Raw genomic sequence first — 15,323 nt, 5'->3', positions numbered from 1 at the left:
ATGTATGTTTTTAAGAATAGTTGCCATGCTAGTTGCTAAAAATGTATGTTTTTAAGAATAGTTGCCACGCTAGTTGCTAAAAATGTATGTTTTTAAGAATAGTTGCCATGCTAGTTGCTAAAAATGTATGTTTTTAAGAATAGTTGCCATGCTAGTTGCTAAAAATGTATGTTTTTAAGAATAGTTGCCATGCTAGTGGCTAAAAATGTATGTTTTTAAGAATAGTTGCCATGCTAGTTGCTAAAAATGTATGTTTTTAAGAATAGTTGCCATGCTAGTTGCTAAAAATTTATGTTTTTAAGAATAGTTGCCATGCTAGTTGCTAAAAATGTATGTTTTTAAGAATAGTTGCCACGCTAGTTGCTAAAAATGTATGTTTTTAAGAATAGTTGCCATGCTAGTTGCTAAAAATGTATGTTTTTAAGAATAGTTGCCATGCTAGTTGCTAAAAATGTATGTTTTTAAGAATAGTTGCCATGCTAGTGGCTAAAAATGTATGTTTTTAAGAATAGTTGCCATGCTAGTTGCTAAAAATGTATGTTTTTAAGAATAGTTGCCATGCTAGTTGCTAAAAATTTATGTTTTTAAGAATAGTTGCCATGCTAGTTGCTAAAAATTTATGTTTTTAAGAATAGTTGCCATGCTAGTTGCTAAAAATTTTGGCGGTCATTATCTATTACCTAGAATTTAGAACGGTATTTTTTTCTTAAAAATAAAGCGGTAGTATATAAATTTAAAAAAAAATCCTACGGCATTAGAAAAGGGCTCAACGGGTCGCGAAGCTGAAGTGGCAATGGGCAGGGCACATAGTTCGTACAACCGATAGACGTTGGGGTCCCAAGGTGCTGGAATGGCGACCTCGCACCGGAAGACGCAGTGTTGGAAGACCCCCCACTAGGTGGACGGACGACATCAGACGAGTCGCAGGGAGCCCCTGGATTCAGTATCCGTAGTACAAGATTTTACGTCTCACCAAACGAAACCAAATTCGAGACTTGAAATACTTCCGCGTTACAGTAAAATGGACCTAAACAGCCTTGAATTGAAGTCAAATATTCAATGCCACTGATTTTAATTTCGCAATGTTTCCGCTTGGAGCGCTGGCTGTAGAAGTGTAGACAAACTTGAGCTTTAAAACAAGGCATTTAAGATCCAGTTTACTGTAACGCGGAAGTATTTCGACTCTCGAATTTGGTTTGGTTTGGTGAGACGTAAAATCTTGTACTCAACTTGTACTACGAGTACAGGCGGCGCAAGACCGTGGCGTGTGGAAGTCCCTACAAGAGACCTATGTCCAGCAGTGGACGTCTATTAGGTGATGATGATGATTAGAAAAGGGGCTTACCTTATATTAACATTAAGTTCAGCTTTGGTATTAGGTCTTAGGGGCACCGATATGTCCAGGCAGCCTCCATCACCTGTGAAATTAGACGTTCTGTGTTTTGTTGGACTAAACTATAATCGGCTGTGATCACAGGCTGTGATAGACGTCCGCCTTCTAATCAGAGGTTGGGGGTTGATTCCGGGCACGCACCTCTAACTTTTCGGAGTTATGTGCGTTTTAATTAATTAAATAGCACTTGCTTTAACGGTGAAGGAAAACATCGCGAGGAAACCTGCATACCTGAGAGTTCTCCATAATGTTCTCAAAGGTGTGTGAACTGTGAAGTCTACCAGTCCGTACATGGCCAGTGTGGTACACTATGGCCAAAACCCTTCTCACTCTGAGAGGAGGCCTGTGTTCTAGTGAAAATGAAATGAAAATGAAAATATTTTTTTTGTATTCAACTAAACTTTTACAAGTATTTTTGAATCGTCGGATGCCTCTACCACTGGTTCGGAATGCCTTTCCTACCGAGAAGAACCAGCAAGAAACTCGCCGAGTTTCTGGGCACGTCCCCAGAGTGCCCAGTGGGAAAGAGGGCCCTGCACGTACTTGCTTGGCAATAACTAATCTTATAAATATAAAAGGAAAAGGTGACTGACTGACTGACTGACTGACTGAATGACTGACTGACTGACTGATCTATCAACGCACAGCTCAAACTACTGGACGGATCGGGCTGAAATTTGGCATGCAGATAGCTATTATGACGTAGGCATCCGCTAAGAAAGGATTTTTGATAATTCAACTCCTAAGGGGGTGAAATAGGGTTTTGAAATTTTGTAGTCCACGCGGACGAAGTCGCGAGCATAAGCTAGTAATCTATAATAACTATATCTGTAATCTTATTGACGTTTGTATTTTTATTTTGTCACATATGTTTGTAAATGTTGTATTAACTTTTAATTGGCGACTACATTTAGTAAGTAATATTTTTTTTAGAATTCAGTTTTTTTTAATGTATTAGTGTAAGTAGCCGTTAGTTAATTTAATAAATAAAATAAATACTATCTGTCCCGGCTTACTCACGTGTGTAGTCGACGTTAGCCCGACTAGTTTCGAACCCATCCGGGGTCCTTTTTCAAGGGAGTCCGTCCGCGCACGCGCCGCGGTTTTGACTGTTTTGAGTCAAAACCGCGGCGCGTGCGCGGACGGACTCCCTTGAAAAAGGACCCCGGATGGGTTCGAAACTAGTCGGGCTAACGTCGACTACACACGTGAGTAAGCCGGGACAGATAGTATTTATAATGGAAATCACTCACGGTAGTTTAAACGCTAAAATAAAATAAAATAAAATAAAATACGCATACCTGGTATCAAGTCCCTGGAAGCAGAGACAGTACCGCCGTCGTCTGTAAGCAGGGTGAGATGGAGGTGTGCCGGCCCGTCAGTGTGAAACCTGGATATGCAGGCTCTGCTGTTCCCCCCAGCGGCCAGCACTCCTGGCGCGAGGAACATGTGATTCCTGTCCGTGCATGGCGAGCTGGAAAAGACAATTCGTAGTTAGGTTTTTTAGAAACTCCCCTAAGGGGGTGAAATAGGGGTTTGGAACTTGTGTAGTCCACGCGGACGAAATCGCGAGCATAAGCTAGTAAAGTTCCTATAAGAGATGTAAAATTAAACAGTAGGTACAGTTTTAGAAACCCTTTTAAACTGATACACAGAGTACTTTAAACTGATACACAGAGTACTTTAAACTGATACACAGAGTACTTTAAACTGATACACAGAGTACTTTAAACTGATACACAGAGTACTTTAAACTGATACACAGAGTAGGTACTTTAAACTGATACACAGAGTACTTTAAACTGATACACAGAGTACTTTAAACTGATACACAGAGTACTTTAAACTGATACACAGAGTACTTTAAACTGATACACAGAGTACTTTAAACTGATAGGTACACAGAGTACTTTAAAAAAAATATCTAGGAACCTATAAGACTGTGGGTGTTTAACTCTGCACCATGGAAGTCGTTTTTAGGGTTCCGTACCTCAAAAGGAAAAACGGAACCCTTATAGGATCACTTTGTTGTCTGTCTGTCTGTCTGTCTGTCTGTCTGTCCGTCTGTCAAGAAACCTACAGGGTACCTACTTCCCGTTGACCTAGAATCATGAAATTTGGCAGGTAGGTAGATCTTATAGCTGACATTTGGGGGAAAAATCTGAAAACCGTGAATTTAGGGTTAGATCACACAAAAAAAAATTAAATTGTGGTCATGAACTAATAAATAACTAATAATTCAACTTTCGAAGTAAGTGACTATATCAAGTGGGGTATCATATGAAAGGTCTTCACCTGTACATTCTAAAACAGATTTTTATTTATTTTTATGCATCATAGTTTTTGAATTATCGTGCAAAATGTCGAAAAAATACGGCTGTAGTACGGAACCCTCATTGCGCGAGCCTGACTCGCACTTGGCCGGTTTTTTTAATCATTCAGATACAAGGTAGCCCTTGACTGCAATCTCAACTGGTGGTAAGTGACGATGCAGTCTAAGATGGAAGCGAGATAACCTGGAAGGGGTAACCTAACCTAACCTAACCTGCCAGTTTCATATTAAACCCACATCTCTTTTAGGAAGATAAAGATTTATAATATTATTATAACCGGCATTCCATGACCTATTGCCACATTTATGGCGCTTCTATGGCCATAAATTATTCTGATCATCAATTCTATAGTATAGTAAATCAAGCTGTCAACATAGACTTTGTATATGTTGTACTGCGGGTGTGACAAATCTATATATATAAAAGGAGAAGGTGACTGACTGACTGACTGACTCACTGATCTATCAACGCACAGCTCAAACTACTGGACGGATGGGGCTGAAATTTGGCATGCAGATAGCTATTATGACGTAGGCATCCGCTAAGAAAGGATTTTTGAAAATTCAACTCCTAAGGGGGTGAAATAGGGTTTTGAAATTTTGTAGTCCACGCGGACGAAGTCGCGAGCATAAGCTAGTTTAAATATATAAAAGAAAAAGGTGACTGACTGACTGATCTATCAATGCACAACTCAAAGTACTGGACGGATCGGGCTGAAATTTGGCATGCAGATAGTTATTATGACGCAGACATCCGATAAGAAAGGATTTTTGAAAATTCAATCCCTAAGGAGTAAAACAGGGGGTTGAAATTTGTGTGGTCCATGCGGACGAAGTCGTGGGCAGAAGCTAGTCTAAATATATAAAAGGAAAGGCGCGTGTTTACTAGTTGATATCTTCGTTCGCTAACTGATCAATCAAAAAAGCATCCGCAAATACGGAACATTCGCATTAATTCAGATATCCGCATCCGCATCAAAAATATTGCCAACCGTAACAACCCTTGGACGGAACCCTTTGTGTGCGAGTACGACTCGCAATTGTCTGGTTTTGAAGATTTATGGTACGTAGGTATGTGGAATGTGTGAATTTTCCTCAGTGGGTCAAAGTCGACATCTGTAGTAGGAATATCGCTGAACAAGGTAACTGAGTGTTTAATGCTGTTTACTGCCAGGTACCCTCATTTTGAGGTCGAAACTCGAGAGTTAATGGACTAAGAGCCAGTGTGTGCCAGACCTTCGCTTTTTTATAAAAGTTGAAAGTTTCTCTGCGTTCCCATTGTCCCCAACACTGGGAGGAATGATTAGCGATTATGAAGTTTGGTTTACTACTTAAGTACCTGGCAAAGCATGACGTGATTTCTAATAGGTACTGTTCCGAAGAAAATATAAAAAATTGGACTTTATACTTTTGACGTAAGATTTTTTACATCTTTGTTACCTGTTATTTCCCAAAGCCACCATGATTTGCATGATCCAAACTTCATAGTCGCTGATCGTTGCTCCCTGTGTTGGGGACTATACGCAGAGAAACTTTGAGCTTTTTTAAAATAACGAAGGTCTGGCACGTGCTGACTCTCTCTATAAGTGAAATTGAAACTGACAGCTTAAGAGGTTAAGAGGTTGTCACCGTGACATGGCTTTCTTGAGGTCTTCTGGTTTACTGTACAAAATAGATCTTTGTTAATGAAAATATTACAATAAAACTTAAAGCTAGCCTTATCTACTTAATTAAAGCCCTTAACTTTTAAAGGTTCAGGTAGGACCTCATTATTAGCTAAGTTTTGTCTCTTTTTAGACAGCTCAGTTTAGTCTTGGCGGTTGGTTATAAAATACCTATCTGTTTATAAAATGACTAGCTTCTATACTCGCGGCTTCGCCCGCGTGGCCTACAGGAAACAAATGGCATTTTTTTTTCTTAGCTGACACCTCAAGAAAAAACCTACTTTCCAAATTTCAAGTTAATAATATCAATAATTAAAACTGTCCCATACAAACTTTCATCCCCTATTTTACCACCCTTATGGGCGAATTTTCCAAAAATCCTGAATTTTTATGCAAATAACCTGAAAAATGACGGACTTTCATACAAATTTCCATCTCCCATTTAACCCACTTAGGGGTGGAATTTCGAAAAATCCTTTCTTAGTGGATACCTACTCTTTACAAAGAATAGACTCTCCAAATTTCATGTCTTTAGGACCAGCGGTTTAGGCTGTGCGTTGATATATATGTCAGTCAGTCAGTCAGGACTTTGAATTTTATATATATAGATAATTGATAATATCCAACAGTGGACGTCTAGCTCTAGAGGCTGTTACGATGAAGCATGACCGTGGATTGTATTTCCTTCCATAAATAAACGAGACAGCTTGAACCACAGAATTTAGCATTGGTATAGAAGTGGTAAAGAGTTTGTTAGAACCCCAATAGCTCATAGGGCAAAGAGTGCACTAAAATACAAAGGTTCCATACTAAAATACACAAGTTTTAGGCTCTAAGCAGTCTAAGTAATCAATCCGATCCAAATCCGAGTGTTCTGGAGTCGATATAGCCGAATATTGTGACGTTACATGCCAGTATTTCATAGAAGCCGACAGAAGAAACCGTTATCTCTTTTGAATATATTCAGCGAAGAAACCGTTATCTCTTTCTAAAGTTCGGTGTGCAATCTTTTTCAATCTCAATCAATTCCTGCCGGACACTGTAATAAGTCAATCAAATGGTTTATTCAAAATAGGTAATAAATTACACTTTGATGGTCAGTTGTTGCATTTGCAAGATGATGATAACTATATCATCATCTTGGGGTCGGTGCCAATGAGGTGCCATTGTGGAGTCTCATAAAAATATGAAGTCTAGACGATTCGCGCAGCTAAAGCTAATTGGCACCGGCACCAAAAAGTATTATTATGGAACTATATTAACTCTTGTATACATAATATATTCGGTAATAAATTAAATTATTTTTCAATTTTTAGTGTTTGTGTATCGAAGTCGGTTTTATTTTTTTTGTAATTTTTTTTTATACCATTTCTATTATCTTATTTTAGATTCTGCGACTTGAACAGTTGATTGAACAATGTAATATCGCAGGTAGGTTACCTAATAAGCCTCGCAGCAGTGATTAGCAACTAATTCCATATCAAAGCCTCGCAGCCTCTTTTGTCTTAAGAGGATAGATATTATAATTACTAAAGCATTGTTGTAGGCCAATCACAATGTAAACAAAGATGATTAAAATACGCCTTTTACAGTTAGTTGGCTTTAGTCATCGACTTCGAAAAAAACCGGCGAAGTTCGAGTCAGACTCGCGCACTGAGGGTTCCGTACTACAATTGTATTTTATCGACATTTTGCACGATAAATCAAAGACTACTATACTTAAAAATAAATAAAAATCTGTTTTAGAATGTACAAGTAAAGCCCTTTCATATGATACCACTTGGTATACTTATCTTACTTTGAAAGTTGAAAATAGCAATATTTGTTTAAATGAACATATTTTAATTTTTTCTTGTAATGTAACCACAAATTTACGGTTTTCAGATTTTATGCCTGCTATAAGACCTATTTTCCCGCCAAATTTCATAATTGTAGGTCAACGGGAAGTAGGCACCCTATAGGTTTCTTGACAGACAGACAGAACAAAGTGATCCTATATCTATAAGGGCTACTTTTTTCCTTGAGGTACGGAACCCTAAAAATGATGTTAAGTATTAATATACACGCAATGCCACGGACATGCCATGGATAACAGGGTCGGTATTAAAAGGGTCACGGGTTCTACTCCCTAGATTCGTCATGATGCTCACGAGATAATGCTAAGCCCATTATTTAGGGGCATTTATACTTATTTACTTACCTACAACTTATTAAGTAGGTTGCTTTGATCCATGTTATCTTTTTTTTAATATTCTTTATTGTACACCAAAAATAAAAGACACATAAAACCGGCCAAGTGCGAGTCAGGCTCGCGCAATGAGGGTTCCGTACTACAGTCGTATTTTTTCGACATTTTGCACGATAATTCAAAAACTATGATGCATAAAAATAAATAAAAATCTGTTTTAGCTTGTACAGGTGAAGACCTTTCATATGATACCCCTCTATATATAGTCACTCACTTCGAAAGTTGAAAATACTAATTATTAGTTCATGACAACAATTTAATTTTTTTTGTGTGATCTAACCCTAAATTCACGGTTTTCAGATTTTTCCCCAAATGTCAGCTATAAGATCTACCTACCAGCCAAATTTCATGATTCTAGGTCAGCGGGAAGTACCCTGTAGGTTTCTTGACAGACAGACAGACAGACAACAAAGTGATCCTATAAGGGTTCCATTTTCCCTTTTGAGGTACGGAACCCTAAAAAGTAACATGTAAAAGAAGAACATACAATTAGCGGCCTTGTCGCTGTGAAGCGATCTCTACCAGGCAACTAGGTTGAAGAGGATTTAAAGGCTAGTGAAACTGGGTTTAAGGTTTACGTAAGTAGTTATAGTACGTATCTTTGTAGTATAAGTCCCGCAAATTGCTATTGCGCTGGAACCATGTCTCATTAGCATCGAAATGACGTCATTTTGACGTTAGCCGAAACAAAAATATACCATCAGCTCGAAACTTCAGTCTGGTGCTGACGTCACTAAAATGACGGCCACGCGCATTAGCAATTTGCGGGATTTATACTTCTACATTTCATGTGTGTATTATTATCAAATAAAGGTTTATTATAATATATCACTTAGTGAAGGAAAACATCGCGAGGAAACCTGCATGCCTTAGAGTTCTCCATAATGTTCTCAAAAGTCAAAGGTGTGCGAAGTCTGTCAATCCGCACTTGGCTAGTAGGTATAGTAGACTATCGCCTGAACTCTTGTCATTCTAAAAGGAGACTTGAGATTGAAAATATGATGATGATGATGATGATGATGAAATGATCGTAAAAATGATAAATCGACAAGTTGTAACACACCTTGTAATATTTTGCGGCGTTTGAAAGAACTGCGCCTGCGTCGGTATTATAAACAAAACGATAAACCAGCACATTCTCACGTTCTATCACTTTTCCACTAAAATATTTTAACAGTCCAGACATTTAGGTATTCTAGTTCCTACTTAAGTCCTAGGTAACACTTCATTTGTAATTTATAAATTAAAACAACTATTCTTTTATTTTTTCAAGTTTATCCAAAGTTATTTTAAATACTTAGTACAAAATTCTATTTTTTCCTTGGCGTCCAAAGATTAATTTGAAATTCGAACACTAAAAATTAGCTGTTTAAGTATGTTGACTCTGTAATAGTTTTACGCAAAAATTCAAACAAAAACAGTAGGGTATTTCTTTTGGCGTCTTTAAATAATAAGTGATACGTGAAATTATTCGCTTGAAAGTTTTTTGCTTTGAAAGCGTTTATTTAATTGACATTTTAAAATAAATCTTTGTGTACAGTTTTCATAAACGCGCATCATTTAAAATAAAAAAAGGAAAACAACGGAAACATTCTATATTCAAAACGGAAATAACGCCGCGCGGGAGAGATGCGCCCGACTAGAACTGACCGAACGACGCTTGCGCAAAGGTCGCGAGCGAATGTGTGCGCGCAGGGGTTTGCAACATTTCCATATTTTTTTGTATCTTTTTTTTTGGGACACTAGCCGATGAAGCTGTGGCAGCCTAGTGGTTAGGGCGTCCGCCATTAATCGGAGGTCGGGATGTGCGTTTTAATAAATTAAAATATCACTTTATTTAACAGTAAAGGAAAACATCGTGAGGAAACCTGCATGCGTAAGAGTTCTCCATAATGTTTTCAAAGGTGTGTGAAGTCTACTAATCCGCACATGGCCAGCGTGGCTATGGCCAAAACAATTCTCATTCTGAGAGGTGACCTGTGCTCTGTAGTGAGCCGGTGATGGGTTGATCATGATGATGAAACGTTTTTGCTTGAGCTTAGCTCAAAAAACTCAAGAGTCATTAAGTAGGAAAGTATAATTTAAATCGAGATTTTTGTGTGAGCAATATGTTAAAGTAAACATAGTATAAATTGTTGATGTATAACAGTTAATACTCTTCATTGGCGACCTCCTTTGTGATACCGTTTTGTATTGTTTGGAAAATGGAATTCATATAATCGAGACGAATCAATAATGTTTGTAATCTGCATATCCTAATTTCAACACCCATTATTCATCGGTTAAACGCTGTTAGGAGTCTCGAAGTGTTTTGTAAAAACCATAAAATTTGTCTTTCGTTTTTCGGATTAAATCATTGATTTAGGTCTTTATTATATTTTTTTGCTTATGATTTCATCCGTGAGATTAGGTTTCCTTTCAATTCTGTAGGATTCCTTCATTTTCATGTTACAAAAACTTTACTACATAACTAGGATATAAAGCCAATTAAATAGTTTTACAAAATACAGTTGGCTAATTATGTTGTATACAGTCACAGAACTTAAATTAAACTAGCTTATACTCGCGACTTCGTCCGCTACTACACTTTCAAACCCCTATTTTACCCCTTTAGGGGTTGAATTTAACCGTCATAGATCAGCCAGTCAGTCAGTCAGTCTGTCACTTTTTTCTTTTATATATATTTAGATTAAATTAAAGTAATTTGTAAAATTATAATAATATATTATGGCGCGTCATTTTAAAGCCATCATAAATGAGGTAGGAGAAAGTTACTCGAGGACTTGTGGTGCTTGCGAAAAACGAGTTTCCGAAACGAGAGCATCTTCTTGTCACCGGTTTGTACTATAAATAACTAAGAGCTTATATAAAAAGAATAAAGTGGACAACTAACTCGAGCCTCAATAGCTCAACCGGTATAGGAGTGGACTGAAAACCGAAAGGTCGACGGTTCAAACCCCGCCCGTTGCATTACTATCGTACCTACTCCTAGCACAAGCCTGACGCTTAATTGGAGAGGAAAGGGGAATATTAGTCATTTAATATGGCTAATATTCTTTTAAAAAAAAACTCGTTGCTCTGACTTATTCAGCTCCAGATTATTATGTCCCAGTTTCGAATCCCGGGCCGTGAATAAAAGGTTATTGAAGTTTTTTGACAAAAAAATCTCAGTACCTAACAGTTCGGGTTGCGAAGTTGGTGGTGTACACCCTTGTGCCTCGGAGACCACGTATAGTTGTTGGCGCTTGTTAGTGCGCCTGCGCCGCCTAATATCTCTCCGGATGGCTCGGATGGCCCTCCCACTGGCCTAATTCAAAAAAATCAAATTATATTTCATGAACGACAACAGCTATAATCTCATATGCTATGTCTGGGACCGCTATCGCCGGTTCGGAAAGCGTGACTTGAGAGTGAGGGAATAGAGAGTATAATATGTTTGCGCTCATATTATTGCACTCCGCTGAAGTTAGATCAGGAGAACATTCTAAATAATTTTAAATACATTTCAAAAATTGCGAACCGGCAGGAATCGACCCGCGTCTAAACATTATAATAATTATAAAATACAGGAGAACATTACATGAAACTTTAAATATTTTCAACAGAACCCTGTTTTAGTATTTTGCAGTTTGCTTCACACTTAGATGAATCGCTGGATCACAATACGTTTTATAATCATTTATTAGTAGCGGTAACTCAACCGCGCAGTAATCCGATGCTTTGTTGCACTCTTGTTAAACTGTATAACGTTTGACAATGGGTTGTAAAAGAAGAAACTAACTGACTACCTCTCCGGTGCAATGGTGAGCGTATCTCAGGTATGGTCAGAGGTCCCACGTTTGATTCCCGGTAGGGACAGTTTAGGTGTTTATAATTTCTAAATTGTCTCTTGTCTGGTCTGGTGGGAGTCTACGGCCGTGGCTAGTTATCACCCTACCAGCAAAGCTGTGCCACCAAGCGATTGAACGTTCCAGTATGATGCCGTGTAGAAACTAGGAACGGTTTTTCAAGGTCTCTCAGGAGTCAGGGTCCTCCAATTATTTGGGAACAGCTTACACCGCTGTGCCAAATAAAAGCCATAAAAATTTGCAAATATGTATTCATCATCATCCTCATGATCAACCCATCACCGGCTTACTACAAAGCACGGGTCACCTCTAAGACTGAGAAGGGGTTTGACCATAGTCTAACACGCTGGCGTGACATCATTGGCATTGATTGGCAGACTTCACACACCTTTGAGAACATTATGGAGAACTTCAGCCATGCAGGTTTCCTCGCGATGTTTCCTTCACCGTTAAAGCAAGTGATATTTAACTACTTAAAACGCACATAGCTCCGAAAATTTAGAGGTGCATGCCCGGGATGGAACCCCTGACCTTATATTGGGAGGCGGACATCCTAACCACTAGGCTATCATAGGTTATAGGCAAATAGGTAGAATTACTTATGAAAGGTATTGCCTTGCTAAGTGAAAGGTTGAGTACCCCTGGCTAGGTTAATAGATCGAACGTTGACCGAGTAAAACAGATTATGATATAAACAATAACAGCTTTCGAACGCATCTCATACATTCATCGATTAGCGGGACATTTCTCTCGACGCGACAGGTCGAGATGGCTGCATAGTGGGCTGGCGATGGGTGAGATGATGATGATGATGATGAAAATAATGGCACAGGAAGCGCATAGCTGACGGGAGGACTCTATCATACATGATCTTTAGATGGTTGTAGAAGAGCTCTACAAGAGGAATAACTTTTGAAACGAGAGGCGTCAACTGAGATTTGGATTTAGAACATTCATTAAAAATAATAACCCTTGATGGAGTAGGTAACCATCGATATTAGGCACGAGTACTTAACATTTTTTTCTTTCCCTCAGATTTATTTGGCAACAAAATGTTAGTAGCATCTGGGCACGGTAATATTATCATAAACATTACCGTGATCTGTGTATCATAAATCGTTTTTATAATATTACATCCCTTGGTAACGTCAGAAATCAGAATTTTTGAAAGTACCTACGTGTAGACTACAATGACAACTTTTTGCATTATTCGTGAATTTTCGTGCAGTTAACGCCATCTGTTTTTCAGGTATCGAACTGTTTCATAAGCGCCACCATTCTGCGCTTTTCTTCTGAAACTTTTCGGTAAATAAAAAGCCAAGGCTATGAACCATTTTATGTACGAAGTAGTTAACGCTCCGTAACACAGATAGAGCTACTGTGAACAAGTTTTAAAATTGCTTGTTCCTTTTCGTCTGAGAAGAGCTCACAACAAATTCAGCTGGGTTATTTCAGCCTGCTGCCTTAGTAGTGGGAGGGCGGGTGGTGCATTTCAAATGCTGCATGTTGTACTTACTATTATAGATATACGAATTAAGCTTGTGGCTCCTTGTTAAAAACTTAAAAATAAATCAACGCCGATACAAAAGCCAGAATCGTTAAATTAAATTATTTTAATTTTTCGCCAGCACAATAAAAGGCAGCGAAAGGTGATAATTTTTATAATAATAATTTATTTTTATTGAGCGTCGTGCGTGATCGAGCGATTAAGTCGATGCTTGAGGTCAATTAATATCAGTTAAAATTTTCATATTAACCCTAGTATAAGAATTTTACATCTCGCCAACGTTGATAGAATTCGACTGCCGAAACACTTTAACGTCAGAGTCGTCATCATCGTCAGCTGATAGACGTCGTATGCCAGACGCAGCATCGCAGTGTGAATCGAAAATAATGATAGAAATACTATACAATAATACATTATTGTACTTATTTTTGTTATTACTTTTATTGTAGATTTTAATTATTTTTATTTTATTTATAATTTTATTGACTTTGATTAATAATATGGGTACATTTTGCCTGAAATAAAGAACATTATTATTATTATTATTATAGGCACAGTTAACGACAGTTAGAGAACTTGTAGCAAAACATCGATGCTTTGACGTCACTGGCAGGCGTCAATAGTTAGTACATTTGACGGACTACTACTATATATACAATATACATATACTACTACTATTAGGGACTTACACAAGCTAGTCTTACGCCTCCTGGATGCAGCGAAACGGCTCCCTGGGTTTTCTTGTAACACCCATTTTTATTTCGCAAAATTTCCGCCTAAAGCTTGGCTGTAGATACAGCTACTAGAAATTTATTAACGTTCCCGAAACGTGAAAACTCTTACTAAGGGTACGTATTGAATTTTTAACAGTGATATTAATAATAACAGTGATAAAAATCACAATCACAGGTGAAATCGCTGTGAAGGTTTTCCTTCACAGTATAATAATTTCACTAAATGAAAGTTAAAAGAAGCAATGATTCCTATCTCTAGCAGGTAGGTAGGTACACTGTGTACATAGGTACATTAACATTTTATAGATTCACTGCATTTACTAGATTAGAATTAAAACTAAACAAGTTCTTTACATTGGTTTCTGGAAATCCTTTCGCAATTGATTCAAATATGTAGTGATTGGTTTTAAGCTTTTCTTTCATTTTATTTCTTCTGTTGAATGTAATTTTAATTAAAATCTCTTGTGGTTTTGATCAGGTTTTACTATATCTATAGGATTATCCGTGTCCAAATTATAATTGTAAAAAGGGCAAAAATTCTGTGGGGTTATAAATGTCTTGGTAGGGGAGCCCAAGAGGGGATTTTGGGATTTACTCGAGCACGTCAGATTAAGGCTGAGATCTATAGAGCGTACTTTGACTTTGCTCAGACTTAAGATTGAGTTAAAACGAGACAGATTTATGTGAGAAATACCTATAGCTCTGCCCCGTTTTAACTCTGTCTTAAGTCTGAGCTAAGTCAGAGTGCGCTCTACAGATTTCACAAGGCAGAAAAGTGTGCATTTCATTGATCTGACAATTTGAGCGTGATATAAGGAAATAGGAGTCACAAAGTTTCAAAAATCGGCCATGACTTTGGTTGCGTCCAAATCGTTAGTTTTTAAATAGGAGCTACTTGCATCCCTTCTCAATATCTGACGCGCTCGCTAAATATTTTTGGGTCTATTTTCTTTTTTATTTTCCTTTTATATAATTAGACCTAGTGGGAAGTGATAAGGCAGCCTAAGATGGAGCGCCCCCTTCTACACCTTCGTACGAACACCCCCACCATGAAAACCGGCAGATAAATATTTTTGCGATAAAAAAAACACGTGGGGTGCAAAATATACTATTAATATCTAAAGCGCTCGAGTATTTCTTTGTGAATATTTTTTTTACATTTTTGAAAACCTTTACGTGCTCTCCCTTCTAGTGAAAGGGGTTACATCTGTGGCGGTTGCCACACTACAAACTAGATGGCGCTGTTCAATCGATGACGTAGTCCCGAACAAATGTACCTGCCACTGTGTAATGTACAGTACTCGCACTAACAGAGTGTTCTGCAATCTGGACTATATATAGAAGTTTCAAGATACAACCGTTGGGCCAGCTGGCGCTACCGAGCACAACCAACCGCTCTGTGGGAGATCTCCCCTTTGGTACGGTCGAGCCTGCACACCGCTCCCGTACACATCATATAACCTTTTTTTCTATTTAGCACCTAATCTTCACAATCCAATAGGTCCCCTCGACGCTCGAGTAAATCCCTATTTAGCCTCTTGGGCTCCCCTACTATTTGGTTTTAATGCTGTTTTTCTTGTCTCCTCGATACTACGCC

General features: G+C 38.1%; 1 protein-coding gene across 2 annotated transcripts in view; it reads right to left on the bottom strand.

The window, feature by feature from the left end:
* Positions 1–9,267, bottom strand: part of LOC117992072 (pregnancy zone protein-like) — a 44,775-nt gene extending 35,508 nt beyond the window's left edge. For both annotated transcript variants that reach the window (XM_034979724.2, XM_069505396.1), the window contains exons 1-3: positions 8,701–9,267; positions 2,695–2,867; positions 1,346–1,418 (exon numbers count right to left, since the gene is read on the bottom strand). In XM_034979724.2, the coding sequence (XP_034835615.1) occupies positions 1,346–1,418; positions 2,695–2,867; positions 8,701–8,774 (320 nt within the window). In that variant the 5' untranslated portion in view covers positions 8,775–9,267. The remainder of the gene's footprint in view (positions 1–1,345; positions 1,419–2,694; positions 2,868–8,700) is intronic.
* Positions 9,268–15,323: the final 6,056 nt, after the last annotated feature.

The sequence above is a fragment of the Maniola hyperantus genome, chromosome 20 (assembly GCF_902806685.2).
Source record: "Maniola hyperantus chromosome 20, iAphHyp1.2, whole genome shotgun sequence".
Lineage (NCBI taxonomy): Eukaryota > Metazoa > Arthropoda > Insecta > Lepidoptera > Nymphalidae > Maniola > Maniola hyperantus.
The sequence above is the reverse complement of the archived record's forward strand: the minus strand, read 5'-3'. Positions and strand labels throughout refer to the sequence as shown.